General features: G+C 36.3%; 1 protein-coding gene across 1 annotated transcript in view; it reads left to right on the forward strand.

The window, feature by feature from the left end:
* ADGRA3 (adhesion G protein-coupled receptor A3) overlaps positions 1-20,814 on the forward strand; it is a 54,223-nt gene that overhangs the window by 3,419 nt on the left and 29,990 nt on the right. The window contains exons 2-4 of the mRNA XM_080590847.1: positions 11,417-11,488; positions 19,205-19,276; positions 20,639-20,710. Of these exons, the coding sequence (XP_080446973.1) occupies positions 11,417-11,488; positions 19,205-19,276; positions 20,639-20,710 (216 nt within the window). The remainder of the gene's footprint in view (positions 1-11,416; positions 11,489-19,204; positions 19,277-20,638; positions 20,711-20,814) is intronic.

Below are 20,814 nucleotides of genomic sequence, written 5' to 3' on the forward strand. Positions count from 1 at the left end.
AAAGTAAGGAAGGAAGAAAAATAGTGGAAATAAGGATAAATGAGTAGCATCATAGGATGTTGGCCAGGCTTTTGTAGGTGGCAGTTAACACTGGTATTGGTAAGTTTGGCAAGGTCACTTAAATTATGAAGTGCTTGGCATTTGTTTGCCACAAAAGCTTTCATTGCTTGTAATTTAGGTCTGTACTAGTTATGGTTGGTTAGAATATTTAGTTACAATTCAGGAAGAAATATCCTAACTTGATTTCAATTAATAAAGGACAAAGTAAATTTGCTTTATGGTTTAAGAAGGAAAGCAACTGCTGAAGGAAGAACATTAAAGTATGGAGAGGTGTGTACAGGAGAATAAGTAGTGTTTAGGATTTAAAACTGTACTGTAAACTGAGATTCGTTTAGAATCTAATTAGAATTAGCTAGTGCTTTACAAAGCAGTAACTCAAATTCACTATGGAATTTGACCTCTAGTTATGGTTATAGTTAGTCCCTAAGGAAGGGACTGACTATTTTGTAGCCTTATATAATAAAAATGATTGGGATGCAAATGAAGGGTGGTGTACCTACAGTAACATCCAGAGATGGCTTTGACCTTTGTAGTTTAACCGGCCAGATGAGATGCTTTTGGTGTGAAGATAATATAACTGGGTGAATGTAGCTATGTGCTTTTGTCTACTGTGTTTCACTAGATACTGAAGTCAGTGCCATGATTCACATTTAAGTAAGGAGCACGCTATATTCACGTATACTCATGAGATAAGATAACTATTGCTGTTCTTTCTTTGATGCAAGCTCACATGATGATCTCATAGCTTGTTCTGTGAAAGGGAACGTGTAATCCCACTGAAGACAAGCCAATGAACTCATAATCCTTGTTGAGAATTTTGGTTACTGGTTACATATAGGTTATGCTATAGGAATCTAAATAAACAGAGGAAAAGCATGTATGTTCAGTAAAGAACTGTTACTGAAATAGGAGCCTTACTGGTCTGCAACTTTGCTTACCCACCTACTCTGATAGGAACGTGAGTATCAGTGTTGGCACTTACAAGCATTAGGGTTTACAAGCCAGAACATTAGTCTGGATTTGTGTTCAGAACCGTCCAAAGATACGGTTAACTGGATTGCTGTTAAGAAACATCTTAAAATGTCACACTTCTTACCCAGCTTCTAAATATAACCATATTGAACTGTATCCATTAAGCATCTGAAAGGCATATTTTTTTTTTGGCCTTTCAGGTACTTCCAAAGCCTTTCCATTTTTGTAACACAAATTCTTATACTCCCAGATTCTCAAAGCAAAAGGTCACTCATATCACAAGGAGTCATTCCTATCACAGTGTGCGATGACATTGTAATTACATTAATTATGTGTAGTTAAATGAGTAATTTTTTCCTACTTGCAGTAAAGGACTTCAAGTTTTTAAAATAAAGCACATTATTATTATGTAGTGACTTTTATATTCATAATTTTTTATACTCCCTTTTTGAGGCATTGTCTGATGCTTTGCTAAACTGTTTTGATTTCACTTGCTTTATTTAGTTGAGCATTTCTTTATTATGTCTTAGAAAAAGACGTTCATTACCAAAAAATTGACAAACGGGAAATACAGGCATAGTAACTGTATTCTGTGGAAGTTTGCTTCTTTTTTTTAAAGTACATTTGCATTATTAATTTGAATGGTTTTCTTGACAGCTAATCCCTTTTTTGTTGAAGTAGTCTGTCTGGGACTGTTGTAAGTGCTCTGTACTAATAGCTGATAACATTTTTTGAAGACACAAAAGGCTAATAACTCCCAGGGAGACGTATCTTAACACTTTCTTCAGCCAGTGGATGCATGGACTGTGTAAAAATGTTTTCCTCAAGAACATGTGGCAGAGCAGAGACAGTACAGTACTTGAGAATTGTCATATCCATAGTTTAGTCATTCGTAAGTACTTGTGCATGTCCATCTACCAGTGGCATCCAACCTGGAAAAATCGGTAGTGATACTTCATTATCTGTTAGGCTTGTACACAAAACAATAGGTAAATACTGAAGAAGTCTACTAGAATACATCTTTCTCTTTATTGAGAAGATAGCAATCCACAATCAAAATCAAACTAACGTTTTGCCATATACCCTGTTTCAAAACTGATATATTATTGTGAGGTTATTATTATAGGACATTGAAAATACATAGTATTCTTTTATGACCGTGTATGCCTACGTATATATTTGAGCACTGCAAGAAAACTAAGGTCACAATTTGAACAGCTTTTTCATCTAATTTGTAGTATTTTGTTCTGCCTAAATAACTACTGAACTTCTGAAGGCATCATCGTGTAATTATGTGCACACTGGGACAACCACTCAGTTTTGCATAGTGTGTTGTTGTTTCTTCTCGTGTAGTAGTAATGTCTTCAACGTAGATGGTGGGTTGTAATTGGTAATAATCTTCATGTGATAATGATTATATAAATACTGATTTTTTTTTGAGATTCTTGTATACAAATGTGCTTGAATTGTTTTAGGTGGCTTTCAAAAAGAGGTCATTGTTCTTTTAATTAAATACATGAAGTAATTAGAAATATGTCTTTTTATCATAAATACAACTGTAGTCGATGGTTACAAGTCTGAGTCTCAGAGTTTAAAAAAAAAGGCAGGAGGACAGAGGTAAGTTATGCAAAATTCTGCAGAGCAAATTTAAAATTTTGTAATGAGGCCAAATTCAATTTCTAATTTTTTTTGGAGAAAAATATTTATATAGAATTGCCCAGAACCTTTTATTGCCCATGAGGATATCCATGAAAGCAACACCTTTTATATGTTCCATAACCTTTCAGTAAATGTCAGATGTTCATTGTGTTGTGCAGTGTTTAGCCTCAAAAAGTGGTGTTTTCATTTTCAGGATTAATACTTTTTAATTCTTTTATTGTGGACTTTATTGATCAGTAGTATGCCTGGTTTTGTTTGTTCTGCAAATCTGCAAAACCGTAGAACTTTGCATTTGAAAGTTAAAGGAATGTAAATAGATTTTGTGCTGCATTGTTGAATGAAGAATGAACAACTGCATGTCTTGTTCCTTCTTGCTTGCAGTTTGTTCATGTTTCAAATGTTACTGTTGTAATTTTAAATAAGTATGGAGATGTAAGATTAGATTTTTCAGAATTTGAATGTATGTACTTGCATGGGCCAGATAAGTTGCAAATTCATGGTTTTGCCATTACTGTTTTATTTAGTCTTTATCTTGACTGTTATAGTCTCTATAATTTTCAAATCTATGTGGTTTAAGTGCATTCATTGTACTAGTAGTTAATCCATGCAGATTAAAACCAGTTGAGCATTTCTTTTCATTATTAATAGTAAATTGTTTTAAATTTAAGAACTTCAGAGAAGATAATGAAAATACTTATATTACTTATATTACTTATATTTTGCTTTCTGCGATGAAATAATTGATGAATTTTAAAAATGTTGTAAAATCAGAGAGAAACCATCTGTTAAATATCTGAAAGATTTAACAGTAAACAAGTGAGAGAATTTTATTTTCACCTTTGGATTTCATGGTGTAGCTGTTTAGCCGGGAAAACTACCATGTCTTGCTGCGCTTATATTCCTGCAGTGGCCATTAATTGCTGTTTCCATGGATTGCCCTGTTGTGGCTCCTCCGACAGTGATGTCCAGATACCTGCCCTGTGGATATCCATGCTGCCCCGGAGTGAGGGGGAAGGAAGGGCCGTAGGAACGGAGGCAGAAAGCTGTTGCTGGCAGCTGGGGAGGACCTGAGGTGTCAGGGAGAGTTTCTTGGGATGGATTTGTTGGTTATGGAGTTGGGAAATCAGACTTTGGATGGAATGGAAGGTAGGGTAAGTAAGGTGCTGAAGGGGGTGTATGGGTGGTTTAGTGAGACAGAAGCAAGAATTTTTGGAAAGTCAGCAGCTATGGAGGAAATCTGTGTAGGATTAGTAACAGGTTGCCTGTAGGATGGGGGTCATATAACAATGTCTTGGAAAACTGTTCTGGTATTGTCCACATGATGTGTTTCCATCTGAGGAGATGAACGTAGACTTTTTCTGTCAGAAAAGAGGGCTCATTATGAGGTAACCCTTGTTAAAGAACAGGTCTTACCATGAAACTTAGCATCAGGCAGAATTTACAAATTGTGCCCTGATTTCTAAAATCATCCGGTAAGATGTCTGGAGGATTTTAGCCCATTTAATACCTCAAATTTGTTTCAGGGTGACAGCCTCTGCTGTTGACAGGCATTTACGCAAACGCTCAAAACTGTGCCGATGGTCTCGTTAAAGAGACCCCTGCCTGTTTCCTTGCGCAGGCGTTCCAGCTCCGTGCTGCCGACTGGGGGTCCCCTTCCTGCCCCCCTCCCTGCTTTTGGCACGGGGCTGGTGTAGTGTGAGGGAGAGGGGAGCGGGGTCTCCCCACTGCTGGCAGGCAGTGACGCCCCCGTTCAGCTGCTTCTCAGGTGCCGGCCGGGCCGCTCTGGGGCCTTTCCTCACTGCTGTGCTGTGTCTGGCTCCACGTGGAATCAGTTTGGGGAGCTAAATTGTCCAAAAGCTGTTGACTTCTATAGTATTAAGATATAAATTTTTGTGAAAATGTGTCTTCATGTGTTAGGAGTTGACAGGAAGTACTTGCTAACATGTCTAGACAAATCATGTCTAGACAAAGCACTTTCTTATCAGGTAATATGTGCGCGTTGGAAATATAAATACGTGACACTGTGGGCTTGACAGCATGGGCTATAATTACTGCTTCTGCGATAGGGCGTACAGAACATTTAGGCTGTAACAGCTTAAGCTGGGAGGGTCTGGCTAGACTTGGGTGTCTGCGGTATTTCCCATGAAGTGAGCTCCTCTGGTGCATGTATGTGTGGAGCTTGAAGGGGTAGGGTACGCTTGAACTAAACTGCAAGGGAGAATCCTAAAAAGTGTATAGCTGCTGGCTAAGAAGTGGGAAAGCCAGGAAAAGGGAGAGGAATAAGACAGGAGGGTTGCCACAGAAAAAGTCAGTCGTCTCTTAAACTGATGCAGTTGCTACAGATACGGGGAGGGGAGGAGAGAATTTGGAGGAAGCTCTGGGAACATTGTGGTCACAAGGGTTAGGTTGCCAGTGCTTTTGGTTAGCTTTAGGACTGGCAACATGGAGTTAGTGCTGGAAAAAAAATAGACGTTGCTGTGTTCTCTTGACTTTTCCATCTTATCCTAGGTTGAAAAATTGAAGTACTAGAAAGAGAGGTTTGGTTGTTAAGCTTATAATTTCGCAAGCATTTCTCTTCATGGTAGTGTGATTTTTCAGCAACATTGGTACTCATTCTTGCATTCTGCTTTATCCCTCAGTTGTGTTATTTTTCCAAGATTTCTTTCATTTAGTATTTTTTTGATTAGAAAATTAATTGAGGTAGTCCAGTGATGGGCACTGTATTTCACTGGAAATTAAGAATTCTGTCCTTAAAGGTAATAAAGAATGTGGCAGCACACTGAGTATCAGGAAAAAGTCTTGAATAGCAGTGCACAAAATGAGCATCATTCCTTTTGTAAATTAATGATACAGGGATTGTGCAGAAAAAAAATTGGTCTGTCATTATATCGTATAAAGTTAGTATGTTCCTGGCTTAAAAAAAAAGAAAGATAAACAGATACAGGTGTAATTCAGTAACCTCATTAGTTTAGTGTTTTAGTTTACAATGTTAATATTGCCTAATGTGCATAATAGTAAGATAGCACAGATCTTTTTACCTGTTACAAACTTGTATTTTGGAAATGTTTCATTGCTAAACTTCCTCATATGAAAAATATAAAAAATTGGAAAATGCTCTCTGCTTTAGTAGAGGCTTTAGAAAGATTCATCATTCTTTTTCTGTAGAATAGCTTGTAGAATGTTTTCATTTCAGGGATTACTTTTAAGCAAGTACTGTTCAAGTTCTGCTCAGTGTATTACTTAATGTTTCTTTACCTTTGACACCAGTAATTTGCTAGAAGGCAAAGTACTAACTGTGCTAAATTCAGTTTTTATGTCCTTGTTAAATCACAGTTTCTACAAGATAAACTTTGATAAATATATTTATTTTTGCACATTCACTGCTTTCAACAGAAAGCCTTTTTCTTGGTTGTACCGATGGTTATTTTAGTCCATTTTTTGCTGGTGGTCACTTTCCTAGTCCTTAAGAGTATACAACCACCACTGTGAAATGATTTGCTCTATTTTCTGCTTCCTGGCTTGCTGTTGGACTCTCTTAAATTTTGTTCTGGAAGCTACTTCAACGTTCAGCTACAAGTTACTGTCTCCCAGTCTTCATACTTCTTGGAGGCCATTTTGACTATTTTGTAATAATGTTAATGGATGTTAATGTGTAATTTAGTAATATCCTATGAAAGGGATTCATTTGTGAAGTTTGGAGATGTATTCTAAATTCATGATTAGTTGACTTCTGTCGTAATAATGGTTGTTTTATTGCTGACAAGCCAAAATTGTTTTATAGAACAAAACTTTTTTCACTTAGTGTTTTATTACCTCATTCTAAAGGTAAAAATAGAACAAGCCTTGATTTTTTTCTTCTCTGTCATAAAGAAGTGGCTGATTACATCACATTTAATAGCTGCTGTTAAGTAATTGCATAAAGTAGATCCACATCTCAGTTTGTGTTCTTACATAAGGGTTGGACAGTGGAAAAGCAAAATGCATTTCTTCCAAGCAGGTACTGTTGATCGTTTGAAAAACAAAACAAAAAACACGCCCCAAGTCTAAACCAGAAAAAACAAACCAACCAACAGAAAAACAGTGACTCTAAACTGGAGCTTATGAGATGTATGGAAATCGGCATCAGTTATGTGTGAGGTCACTTCTTTAAGAAGAGTTGAACAAGAAGGGGTTGAGTGGAGTGTGCACTCATGCTCATTTTCCCACTCACCTTCTTAACGATGCACAAGTTCAGGTGTTTTTGCCTCTTAGGAAGAATTATGGTCTTAAACTAATAAATTAAAATTATTATTGATCACAAAATAATTGTGTCTAAGTGGTACATAATAGTTCATTTCACTGCACATTAATGCACAGGAATTGTAAAAGTGGATATAAAATGTCTACTTTGAGGTGAATGCTTTATTGTGTTTTGTCATCTTATGCTACATCCCTAAACACTTCTAATAACATATAGACTAAATATATTAATAGCAAGTTTAAGCTGCATTTTTTAAAGATTACACTTACAACATTAAGAGTGATGAAATGTCTTACGTTATATGGAGTGTTATAAAATCTATCATTTATTGTACTAAACCTTTATGGTTAAGCAACTAACAGCCTCTGCAGAAAAAATACTAAATCAGGCTGACTATAATTTGTACATCACACTCCAGAGAGAAATTTACCTAGTGAACAGATATTCAGAGGCTTCTACTTTAGGCCTTTTATTTTATAGGCAATGTCAGAAAACTGATTATTTATTTACAGAATTGTAATTTTTATTTCATTTAAATTTAGTTCAGTTGGTTATAGCTACTTCTGAAGAGGTTTCTGCTCCATTTTGAATAGCTATTTTTTCCTGGAAAAAGTATAGGTAAAATCAATATTTCATGAAATGAAGTCAGTTATAACTAAAACAGAAAAGATTTCTGTGCCACTAAAGATTGTAGTTTGTTTGCTTGTGTCGACTTCGATGTTTTCTGTTTGACCCTCATGTTTTTTCTTTTCATTTTATTTGTAAACATTTTTTTTCTGCTGCAGCTGTTATGCCTTATGCTCAGTTTGCATTAAGTAATAATTTTTTATAAGCTTCTTTGTTCATTTCTTTTTATTCCATTTTTTTCCTGCGTGTTTCTGGAACCAGGATGGATGTTGAAATAAAGATGTACTTTCCTGTAGGTTTAGCTAGATGGTTTAGGTTTGCAAAATGAATCCTGTACCTGCCTTTCTACTTACTGTCTAGGTTGAATCCTTTCTCTCTTTGAATAGAAGTAAAAGTATTTTCAAAGGGTTTAGGGTATGTGATTTTAATGCTTCAGTTAAGTATTAATAGTTTTGCAGGCATTCTGTGTTGAAGATAGATTTAAAAAAAAATAAAATCTTTTTGCTGTTAAAAATGTCTGCATTCTGCCTTGCCAAATTTCAGCCTTTTCAGCCTCTGTTTTTCTGTTCTGCGTTGGATCTTCCTTGATGCAAGGACTCCTTGAAATACCTGCTGATTTCTGAAAAGATTACCCTTGTTTCCTTGATTTGTTTGTCTGTCTTTAAAAAAAACTCTGCGTGTTTTCATTTGTTTGGTCAACGAGGTTATCATAGATGCAGCCAAGGTCCAGTTTTCCTTCCTTCCTATAACTTATGCATCTGACTCTGGAACTGTATTTTTGCAAGAGCAGACTTTCTTAGCTGACACTCTAGTGAATGTTACAGACATAGGCACACATACCAGCATATTTTTGGTATACTTCTAAAAGTAAGTATTTTTCTTATCCTTTCACCTTTCCGCCGTTGATCAGTTTCCACACAGGACTGGCTGACTCTGTAGAGCACTATGTTGATCGCAGTTGTGCAATTGACATGTAATTGTTCATGTAATTGACATGACACCTCTTGAAAGTTCCCTGGGGTGTTTGTTTAATGTTGCTTATGGAGCAGTGGGCACCAGGGATGGCTTTGGATGGGTTGCTGAAATATGTGGTATGGGTGGAAGAGAAGGAGAAAGAACAGGATCTCCTCCTTTTAGCATCAGAACTGTTACCTTGGTTGAATGATTCAATATTAACTTCAAGAGTTTTCAAACCTTCTGCCTGTCAGATTGGAAATGGAAAGGTTTTCACAAAAATTGTTCAGCTGTCTCAATTCTCTGCATGTGTGTGATCGAGAGAGATTGACTCAAAGCCAAAGCTTTGAGATGAAAATTGCCTTCACTGTTTGTCTAAACCATAGACGCTTGAGGCGATCTTTGAGAAACCCGGAGAAGAAAACTGCTTAATGCAATATATGGCTGTGTCAAAAAGGTGCTGTTTTCATAGACAGTATTTCTGTATTTTAGTTTTGTCTTATTCATGATGAGCTTTGAAGTACTAATGCTTGTCATCGGATAATAAATTTTATGCATTGGAGGAAAGGTGTGTGTGTGTGTGTGTTTGTTTTTACTGCTACTGTAAAGGATATCTGAAAGATGTAGCAGACTGGAAAAAAATCTCCTAGTGGCAGTCGTTAGTGCTGAAGTAGTGTGATCCAGCCTGAAGATATAATTGGTGTAAGTGAAGAAGAGCATGGACATGCTGGATCTGCAAGACACATTTGATAGAGGATCTGTCAGAAATTGAAGTGACTGTAGCAGAAGTTATGGAACAAGCTGACAGTGAATAAATTTGCAGGATGAGCTGGTTTTCACTGGAGAGCTTTTAGAAGAACTTGGGGATGAAAAAGTCAAATGATGAATGTCTGAAGTCTTGCTCAGAATGAATTTGATTTCTGAAGGCTGGAGGGTGGCAAATACACTGCTGATTTTTAGAAGTGCACCGGTTTTGTGGAACTACATGCTTCCAAGTCTGATGTTTGCACTGGAAAAAGTGAGAGATATGCACCTTGGAAAACTTGTATCTGCTGTAAGTCAATGGTCAATTCTCTTGATGGAGTGGAGTCTTACAGACCTGTGTGTATGATGTATTTATTAATGACCTGTAAAAGAGGGTTTGGGGGGGGTGGGGGTGACAATTTGAGGCTGAGGGTAAATTGAAGAATTTCTGAAGAACTTTATGAAACTAACTGGGCAACAAATGGCAGAAGCAGCACACTAGAGAAGTAAAAATTGTGTTGGGAACAACAATGACAACAATTGTCTTCGTATGTGAGATGATGGGCACTGACCTGATCAGAAAACTTCAGTTTTCAGTACAAGTGGTAAAGGCAGATCAGGTGTTAGGAATTGTTAAGAAAACCATAGGAAACAAAATAGAACATGCTTATGCCACCGTCTGAATTTGCGACTTGTCCATGTGTTGAGTACTACTTCAGTTATGGTACTTTTGTCTCAAAATATTTTGGGTTTAATAAAGCTGGAGAGAGCTCAGAAAAGGTTAAGATGGCAAAAAATTACCTTTGTGTGAGAAGTAATTAATGAGTCTTCCATCTGGCAAGAGACAATCGAGGTTTTCTACATAATTGTGGGTGGTAAGGAGAGGGTAGGTGGGGAGTACTGTTCCCTTCCCTATAAAAAGTAGGGAGCACCAGCTGCAGGTGGTAGAAACAGTGATCCAAACAAATGAGATGAGGGGTTCCTTATGTAACAGTTCTGCACTGTGAAACCACCTGCTAAGGAGTGTTGTGGGTACCAAAACGGCATTCACAAATGGTTTCAAAAGAAAAACAGGAAAATTTAGTGACTAGGATATAGAAAGCAGGACCTCCTAAGTAAGGAAGCCTCCAAGGAATTTCTTAGCTTAAGGATAAGTTGCATCTGCAGATGGCTGCTGGAGACAGGATACTTGGCTAGAGGGGGCTTAATAGATCCATACAATCAGGTTGGGAAAGACCTCCAAGATCGTCAAGTCCAACCATTAACCTAGCACAGCTTACCACTAAATAATGTCCCTAAGCACCACATCTACACATCTTTTGAATACCTCCAGGGATGGTGACTCAACCACTACCCTGGGCAGCCTGTTCCAATGCTTCACAACCTTTTCAATGAAGTTTGTCTTAATGTCCAACCTGAACCTACCTTGGTGCGACTTGAGGCCACTTCCTCTTTTCCTATTGTTTGTTACTTAGGAGAAGAGACAGACTCTGACCCCACTGCAGCCTCCTTTTGAAGTAGTTGTAGAGAGTGATAAGGTCTCTCTGAACCTCCTGTTCAATAACCTTTGATCCAGTTATTTGTATGGAAGGGAAAACAGTACAGTGATCTGGTTCTTCAAGGGAAGAAGTAATGGATAGGCAGAATGCTTGCTGATGTCATTTAAAGGCGTCTTAAAAGAATTGCATTAGGTAGAAAGCTGAATAACTGAGGGAATGCTGGGACGTTAGGTACAAAAAAAGGAAATGGACAATGTCCTGTGTGTTTTGGAAAACCAAAATGGGTGCGACAGAACATCATGCTGAGTGTGTAAACTTGTTAGTTTTTTTAATACTGCACTTTCTATCACACCAGTTATAACGTTTCATTATGGTGATCCATAATGGTGTTTTTGGTGTTATAGTGATTCATACGGTGTTTTTTCTTTCACATGTTATGACATGAGCTTGCATGTTCCATAGGGCGCTTAACATAAAAAAATCTTCCTTCTTCCTGTGTGGTATTTGGGCAGTGCTGCTATATAGCTAGGTATTGTAGTTTGGTGTAAAGACTGCTAAGCAGAAAGATTGTTTAGAAGTCTTAGCACTAGAAGTGTGAGCTGCAGCAAATAATTTGTTATCAAATATGTAATATATTGTTCTTTTCTGTTCTTGTTTACAGAATTCTGAGTAACAATAAAATAACAGAGTTGAAGAATGGTTCCTTCTCTGGATTAAACCTTCTTGAAAGATTGTAAGTACTTCTTAAAAATCTGTTTTCACATAAAAAAAAAAAAATAAATATATACTGTTTATTTCATTAATAGTTCTGGTAACAAGATATGTTCCCATTGTATTTTGATACAACTTCTTGTGATTACAGAGTTAATATAGTTAAGCATTTTCTTTATGAAAATGAATTTTATGTCATAGCCTAAAGGGAGCTTAGTAAAAGCTGTAATCCTGAAAACTAGGTGCAAGTGAAGAAAACGCAAAAACAGCAAAGCAACAAACGCGCCCCCCCCCCCCCCCCCCCCCCCAAAATAACACAAATCCAGCAAACAAAAACCTGTCCACTTTTTAAAGGGTGGTAATGAAATCTGACATTTTACAGGAAAGCTGTAGCTCATAACCCGATTTGGGTGAGATTAGGGCATTTCCAGTGGGTAGTTCACTGGAACGCTATGATGGACTGGACTTGTTTTCTTGTTGGCCTTATAATATGAAAACTTAGGTTGTAAAGAAAGCTGTTTAATTTCTTTTCTTATGAAGTGTCAAGCCCTCTATCAAAGAACTTCAAAGTATTTGTCTAGGGGAAACGGGTATATGACAGCCTCTAAAAGAGGCTGTATGCACTGTAGGTTTGTTACTGACATACATGTTAACAGTTTTGTGTGTTACTATACAGTCCATGTATATGCCAAATGTATGGGGAAAAATGGGAGTGAGTCTGATGGGAATAACCTCTTTGACACCTTTCGCTTCCTATTTTCACTTTCCCTTTCAGATGATGTATTGCCTGTGGGATAAGAAGCGTTATAGCTTCTGTTACAGTCAGCTTTTTTTCCGGCTGGTAGAAGGTCAGGATTGGCAGGTTGATCTACCTGGGAGCAAGCAGAAACTTCAGAGATAGGGATTTTTCTAGGCCATTTGACTGGGAAGGTAGCCAGTTTCATAATAATCTTGCAACATCTAGGAAGAGTTCCAAAGGACTTTTGGCTTCAGGGGATTAAAAGAATTTTATTCATCCTCTGAAACTTGAAAGCTGCAATCCCAGTCACCTGGCCTAAATAAATTCAAATGCTACCACTGTTCCATCCCCCACATGCTAGGAGAAAGATCTGTCTCCTGCACTGACAGATGAGCTCTATTGTAGAAATAAGCCTTTGCGCCAAAGAAGCAAGGTTATCAGCAGGGACAGCATTCTGGATCTTTACACGTTATTTTGGCATCGTTGCTCTAGGTAATAAAAGCATCTGCTGACAGTTGTTAGTTGTTGAAACTCATTACAATTTTCAGACAGGAAATACTTGAAACTCTAATTAGTTTGAGGTGATCATTTACATTTGCTCTATGAATCCAAATCTTAATTTCATTTAATTTAATAACCCAGCTTTCTTCCATTTAATGCCTGTCGTTTGTAAGGATTTTTAGGTTATTTTTATATCTCTTTTCAAGAAAAGGAAAAGAAAGTAATAAGTAATCCATCATGTTTTGAACATTTAAAGTGATCTGGATAGGCAGTATTTAGATGGTATGGTGATGTAATTTGAATGAGATAACACACGGTGTACTAGTGTAGGAATTAATACACCAACAAATGATTATTGAGGGTAAGGTGTCTGCTTCGTAAAGGAAGGGATAACTGGCATGACGCTAGTCCTTAATGACCTCTCTTGTGTGTGTGCAAGACCTTATGAGGGGAAAGAAGTATTTAGAACAACAAATAAACTTCTCTGCCTTAAGTACTATTAAGACCTCCATCTAACTTTAGGACAGAGGGTAAGATTGTAACTGAAACAATTTTTCAAACTTAAATTAATAGTCATTCCCTTGAGACTATGTAGCATGCTCTCTTCCTGGGGAAACTGAACCTGACAAGGTACCCTTGCCCAGAGGAACCATGAGTCTTCTGTGAGCTTTTCATCATTATATTTAGCAGTCCAAACGAAAATATTGTACTGCAGTTGGTGTTTGAACAATTTAAAATAACACCTGACCTTTGAATTTCTCAACTTGAAAGTTTAGCCACTACCGTATTCTGGAAGGGTATCAAGGCATCATTATGTAACCGTAGTTCTTAATTCTGTCTTCTGTGAACTAGACAGTACTTGTTTACTTGTAAGCTCCGCTTCTAAAATTATTGCAAACAGTTTGAAGAATGATGATTATACATTTGTTTGAATTTATTCTGTAACCCCTTACGTGCTAACCTGGATTTAGAAATGATAATTTGAGAAAATAATAGAGAGCATTTCTCACACAGGTCTCAATGTGCCTCTTGAGTGTGCAAAATAAAAGATACACTGAAAGCTTAGCATAATTTATTTTTTTCCTACCTGAAAAGTTTGAGAAAGATTTACCCCCCTATTGATCATCCATCTGGAAACATCTATTGGTTATAATTCACCCTTGTTTCCTTCTCGATTTCCTTCTGTATATGTGATATTTTAATGTTATTGTTATTTTTGCTGTTGTAGGGGTTCTAGACTTGGCCATGACACCTTCCTTGTGATGAAAACAAGATACACAATTGTTGTCTTTTAAAAACTTCAGTTTTTACATTAGCTTTTGCTGACTGACAAGGTGAAACAGTCTGTTTTCTGTATTCTTTCAAGGAAATGAAAAGATAATATGGTATAATACTACATAAGAACATTCTTGCCATTACCTTGATACTGAAAGCTTTCTAAAATGTGGGAATTGTAACGGAGAATGTCTAAAAAAGATTAATGGGTGCTTCTGTGAAAGAGAATATTTTGATTTGTGTTGGAATTATGAATATCTGTGTACTGTATCCTCCAAAAATTCTCGTTAAATGTTGTTACCTCAGTAGTAACAGAGTTCTGATGTGTGTACATGTGTGGCAGGGAAAGTAAGGAGGCCACAAAGCTTGACTGCCTATGTGCTTCTTTGCAAAAGAGGGAGTACACTTTCAGTGGTGTTTCTCTGTGGCCTTCAGCATTTCTGGCATAAGTTGGAGTGCTCAAATGTCTGCCTTTTTCAGACATAACAGAAACACCCTACCGATTCTCTAACAGTGGGTCTCTATTCAAACTGTGAAGCTGTTCTCAGGGCTCTTGTTCTGTCCTAAGAAATCGTGGATTTCAGTTTTTCCCACTGGACTCTTCCTTTTAATATAAAAACTTCTAGAAGTTCAGATGAGGAAAACTTTATTCAGTGACCTAGAAAGAGTAGAAACAAGACGAAATATTTACATTTGTTAGTAAAGTTTGTCCTGTTTTGAAAGGAGAATATAATTACAAATATGCCAGTATTTGCTAACGTAATCCAGTGCTGAGGACATTTCCAGATATGTTTGTTTTAATTTTCTTGTTTGTGTTGGACTGTGCCCATTGTCATATGCATGAACACGTTAGTGGTTGATGTAAGTACTACTTCGACCTTCCCTCAGTTAACTGTCATTTCACATTAAGCATTTTAAATAATTTCTTCTCACTTTCCAATGAGGGAATTGTCATTTTATTAAGACTGTTGTCTTCCAGTGTGGAAAAGATACAATTTCACGAATAACTTAATATTACTGTAAGACACTGAAATAAATCCTCTTACTTTTTCCAAAATGATTTTTGAGTATGCGTGAGCAGGCTACAGAAACATTTTTTTTTAAAGTTATGTACAGGGAGATTACCAAAATAAGAGTTTTATTTAACTGAAGGATGGAATGTTTGTTGGGAGCATCTAATAGCTTTTTGGACAGTGGCATTTTCTGATTTTAGTTCCTGTTGTGATAGTGCAGCAGAGCACGTGCAAAGAGGGACTTGTGTTCTAGTAGCGGAACTGATTTTTGTTATATTTTGAAGTCTTTTTAAAAGTGATCAGTGTGTGTTTCTTGTTTGAATGACACTGAGCAGAGAAGTGGTTTTATGGATATTCAGAAACTTGTTTTCTGCTCAGATATTAGGTCTGTTTTCAGTTTTGGAAGCCACGTTTCTTTTTGTTACTTGCAGCTCTTCCAGGAGAAGACTGGGAGTTTTAGGCTAACAAAATAGTATTTGTTTGCCCCATCCTCGCAGTGCTTCAGAGAGAATTTTTGAAAGATTAGTGGTAAGAGAGAAAATGTTCCTTTAGTCTCTGAAAAGCCAGTGCTTCAAAACTGAATAGTTTGGAATGTTCTGAACTGTTGGAAATGGCATAGAAATTGAAAGAAAGGGAAAAATAGGGCTTCTGGTCTGGGCTGTAGCTTTTGTGTATACCCTATAAAACTGGGAGGGAGAGGTTGACTTTATGTAATGATTAACCTATTTTTATAACTTCATACTTTGTCCTTTCTCCCCATTTCCTTTTTGAAAAGGCATTTCATATAGTACGGGTCTCTGTAAGCTAATGTCTTTCTTACATTAATTTTCAAGCTCAATTCAGAAAGAAACGATTATTCAATAGTAGTGGAGAGCTAAATGTATACTTTCCAGTAGGTACATATATGCATCGTTTGTGCCTGCAGGATGCTTAAGTAATTACTTAAACGATCCTTTGTGTCCTGAGAAAAGGATAAATTGTAAATAGGGTGTATTTATACATAAGTAATTTTTAGGTACTTATGCACATGCTTTTAGGTCATTGACAATTGGCTAATGAAATACAATTTTAAATTCTAATGAAATAGAAGGATTTTTTTTTTCATGGCAAGCCCCAGTTAAATCCAAGTATTCTTTCATTGCTATTTTTGTTATGTTAACCAAGTAACATTAGGGTTCATTGTCAGGCATCAACATTTTTGCTTGTTGATAAGTTGGTATTTGCCAGGTTAAACGCAGATTTGTGTGGGGGAAGGAAAGACTGTTCTGAGCATGAGAAAATCCTTCCTAATGAGAATGATTAACACTAGAAAAAGTTGCATGATAAGACAGTAAAATCTCCGTCCTTTCAGGTTTTCAGGACTTGACTGGATATCACAGTGCAGCAGTTCATCGGGTTCAGTTGTGCTTTGAGACAGGGTTGGACTGTATGATCTCTACAGATCCCTGCAAATCTAAGTTTTCCGATGATCCTAATCCCAGTTAGTCACCTCTGCTGATAAATACATGGGCATCCTCATCTGCAGTGTTCTGTAGATTTAAGGAAAATTAACATTTTTTTATAGCTTCTCAGTGCAAGATTGCTCTTCTGCCTCGCTTGTGGTTTTTGTTGTTTTTCAGCAGTATTTCTAATTGCTAGATGGAAGATGTAGTTACTGTAAAATAAAAGATGTGCCAATGAGATAGAGGTTGAAGCTGTAATGCCACCCGAAATGAAACCCTTCTAGTGGATTTCCGTGTTTTAAAATAAACTTTTATTTGGACAAATTAATATCTGTCACTATATCCTGTTGGTTAAGCTTTCCCAAAGAAAAAATAATTAAAATCAGTGAATAAGATGATTACATTCCATTTGCTAAAAATCAGTCGTTCTGTTGGCAGATATTAAAAGTGGTAAGAATAAAACAAAACCCTTAAAAGCCAAACAACTTTCTAATGAGATCGCCTTCCCCACCCTACCCCGTTGATGAGGATGTGACCAGTCTGTCAGTTTGGCCACAGCTGCCACTTCTCGAAGCTGTCCCAAATCCTGGAGTCCTGGCATCTGCACCACCTGGGCATCAACATCTCTTCCTATTTTAGGAGAGCTGCCAGACATGTCAGTGCTGTGTTAATTTGTGCTCTTTAAATGTCTCTTACGTTTCACAGTTTTCATCTGCTAATGCTTTTTGAGAGCTGAACACATAACTAGTCTTCCAAGTGATTGCCTCTGGGAGTGGGAAAAATCCCAAAACGCAGACTCCCCAACTGTTGTTGTTGCAGGTTGAGAAAAAGCTAACGCTTTGGGTATTTGGGATGTTGGTTTTTTGTTTGCTCTAAAATACTTTAATATAGTTGTTGATTAATGCTTTGCTATCTTATTTAAAAAATATGGAGTATCCATTGAACAAGTTCTGCGAAAACATGACAATTGTTGGCATTTCTTTTTTAAAAAAATGTTAATTCTGGTTTAATTATCCCTCTGGAACTTGTTTTAAGACCTATTATGAGGAGGAAAAAAATACTATGTAAAAACCAGACTGGTCACTTTTTATAAACTAATCTGAAACACATTTTGGAAGTAATAAAACTCTTATAATTCTGAAACTACATTGTTGTGGGTTGGTTTGTTTGTTTTTCCACTGAAGTGTGGAATTTAAGTAAGAGATGTATCAGAGAGTACGATTTGAATTAAAGTAATGAAATTAAAGATAATCTAAACTAGTGGATTTCCAAGGCATGCTGCCAAGGTTTTTTCTCCCCGAGTGGGAGTTGTATGATTTCAAATTAAAGCTTTAAATATGAAAAGAGACTATCATTTTTCTTCATTGTCCAAAGACTGATGGTAAATAAGTGATGACTAATATTTCATATTCTCAGATTTGTCACAGTCTCCGGGCTGGATTTGTCAGCGTTCTGAAAGAGGCTTAAAAACATTAGATTTTCAGATTCCTAATACTGCCTCGGATGCTGCTGGCAGTCCCTGCTCCACACAGGGCAAGAAAATAAAGTTGAAATAAGAGAACAGAATATACACGCCATAGTTTGATTTAAAACTAACTGGTGATACTGCAAGGTAAATTTGAAGTATTTCAACTATTTAAAACGTTTATTAGGTATGGCAGTGAGGCCTGATCCATGTGCCCTGGCATTGTCTGTTGTACCATGTCTGACTAATCTGGCTGCAGGAAATGCTATTGTGAAATCTCAGGATGAACTTGTATTTTCATTTATGCGTATCTGTGTGATGGTAGGTGTAATCCTCTTGTACTGTTCTTTTTTTGGCAGAATTATTAATGTTGTAGATTTAGGAGCTGTTTTTTCTACCCCAGCTAACTAAAACATTGTTTTTAATTGGAATTACTAATTTTGTTTTCAAATGTGAAGCTTTCCTGCGTTACCAAAGGAGTGAAAACTTTTCCATGTTACAATAAATGCCTGAGACGTTTCAGTAATAATACAGTACAAATATTAGATGAGTACGAAGGTAAAAATATTTTTTAGCAGTGATAAAGTTTGTTCAAAACTCTGTAGATGCTGGCAGACACTACTTGTGATCTTTCAAACTAAGCCATGTCTGCAGGACATCTTAATTCAGGAATTGAAACTATTGTACAAGGACATCACTTGTACAGTTAATAAAGCCGTTTAATGACACAGTCACTTTAAATCCCTACAGTCTCCTGTTCTAGAAATTAAAGATTTAAAAATCTGTGCTCTGAGTCTTTTCACCACTTTATGTGGGATTTTCAGCCAAGGCTTTGCTTTTTTTGCTGGTAATGGTGGTGGAAACTTTCAGTTGTCTGATGTATTTTTAGGATCTTGTTTTGCTGCTTTGGTAGATGTTGGGCAATACTGAAGTATTAAAATGCGGGTAGGTTGAAGAAAATGATCCTGAACTAGAATGTATTGTACTATATAATGAGCAAATGTAATACATCTTGAGCAGCTGTAATTTATTTGGACAGTATGATAGAATGTCTTTGACTGTACCTTTTCATGTGCTAAGAATCGATAGAATATTTAAAGGAATATATATGCTGTTCGTATTCTTCTTTCTAATTAAAATACAGGTTTGCAATTTTTGAAAGATACGTCAAAAATTACAAATGTGTTGTTTGGGGTTTTGGGGTAGTTTGCAAAGTGGCTAAGGCAAGCTAGGTGTATCTTCATGTATTTATGTCCATATTTAATGGGTAGTTTGTGATTAATGTTTTAATTTTTCTGCACAGGGACCTTAAAAACAACCTTATTAGTACTATAGATCCAGGAGCTTTTTTGGGACTTTCATCTCTGAAAAGACTGTAAGTAGCTGGTCAGTTTATGGGGGGAAATAAAAATAAAAAACAAACAAAAAAAGATAGAATAAATTTTAAGTATCTTTTAGAAGATGGGTATATATCACAGTCACAGAATTGTAGGGGTTGGAAGAGATCTCTGAAGATCGAGTGTGTATGTATATATGTGTGTATATATATAGTTTTGCTGTCTAATTGTATATACGCACAGTTACATCTATATGTAAATATAAAACAGTCTGCTTTCAGTCTAAAAGAACTGCTTCAGTCTTCAGACTGAAGAATATCTACTGCCTGTGGCTTGGCAGTCTCACTTGATCTTACTGGCAGTCTCTCTTGTATTTTTCCTCTGTTTTAGTATTTCAGTGACTTGAGACAACAATGGGTGAATGTTCACTCAGAGCTTTGATGCCATCAAGTTGTTTTATTAAATGTTAAACTCCCCGTGATTTTTTTTTTCTATGGGTCATACTGGAACACAGAGTCCCTTGCTATTAATATTACGCTGAATTTACTATGTTGTTAATGCTGCGTTATTGAAGATTGTGCCAACATTTCCATTAACGCATTTTTCAGGGATTTATACCTTGGCTGTAAAAATTCTGTCTTAGATGAAACTTGAAAAACAGGGTATTGGTGTGACAGCTTTTTTTTTTTTTAACTCAATTTTCAAAATATCTGGGACAGCTTTTAACTCATGGAAGTCTTAGTGATTCTATTTTTCACAGGCCTTTGGTCAGCATGTGACTTTTGCTCTTAAATTTTCATCGTGTGTATGTATGTTTGTCACTGTTCAGGTAATCTGGCTCAGTTAAAAGGAGATTTTGTTGCTAATTGCACTTTCAAGAACCTCAAAAATAAAGCTGAAGGACCAATTCTGTCACTTGCAAGCTTAATTTTTATTCCTTATTAAGTCTAAGATTTACCTCGTGAATTATGTAATGTTTATGTATTAATATAAATACTGAAATGTTCATATCTGCATACAATAAAGAAACTGGTATAGATATCTTTGGCAGGCCAAAAAAAAATCAGTGAAGTAGCACATGAATATACCACACAAATGCAAAAATATGCTTTGTAGTGATATAAGCCAAGCCTGTTCTGAGGGGATTTATATTAAGGTTAGGCTTACTTTAACTGTATATAGGCAAACCATTATTGCTTTAGATATGGAGTAAGATGTCTGTGTGCATGTGCATACATTCATAGAACAATACATTTTGATTTTTGCTGAAAAAGACTAAATGTATATATGGTACGTTCCATTACTCATGAATTTTAGTTGAAATACTTCAGTTTGCAGACTTGTATGTCATTTTGAAATGAAATAGTTTATTCTGATTTTTGATTTTTTCCTATTGATAGAGACCTAACTAATAACAGAATAGGCTGCCTGAATGCAGACATATTTAGAGGACTCGTGAATCTTGTTAGACTGTAAGTATAATTTTATTGTGTATTATTTCACTTAAGTATTTTTCTCACGTAAGTTAATGTTCTTTGTTTTAAATGGACTAGTTTGTTTTAAGTGTGTGCATGAA

Source organism: Anser brachyrhynchus (assembly GCF_964034855.1).
Source record: "Anser brachyrhynchus genome assembly, chromosome: 4".
Taxonomy (NCBI): Eukaryota; Metazoa; Chordata; class Aves; order Anseriformes; family Anatidae; genus Anser; species Anser brachyrhynchus.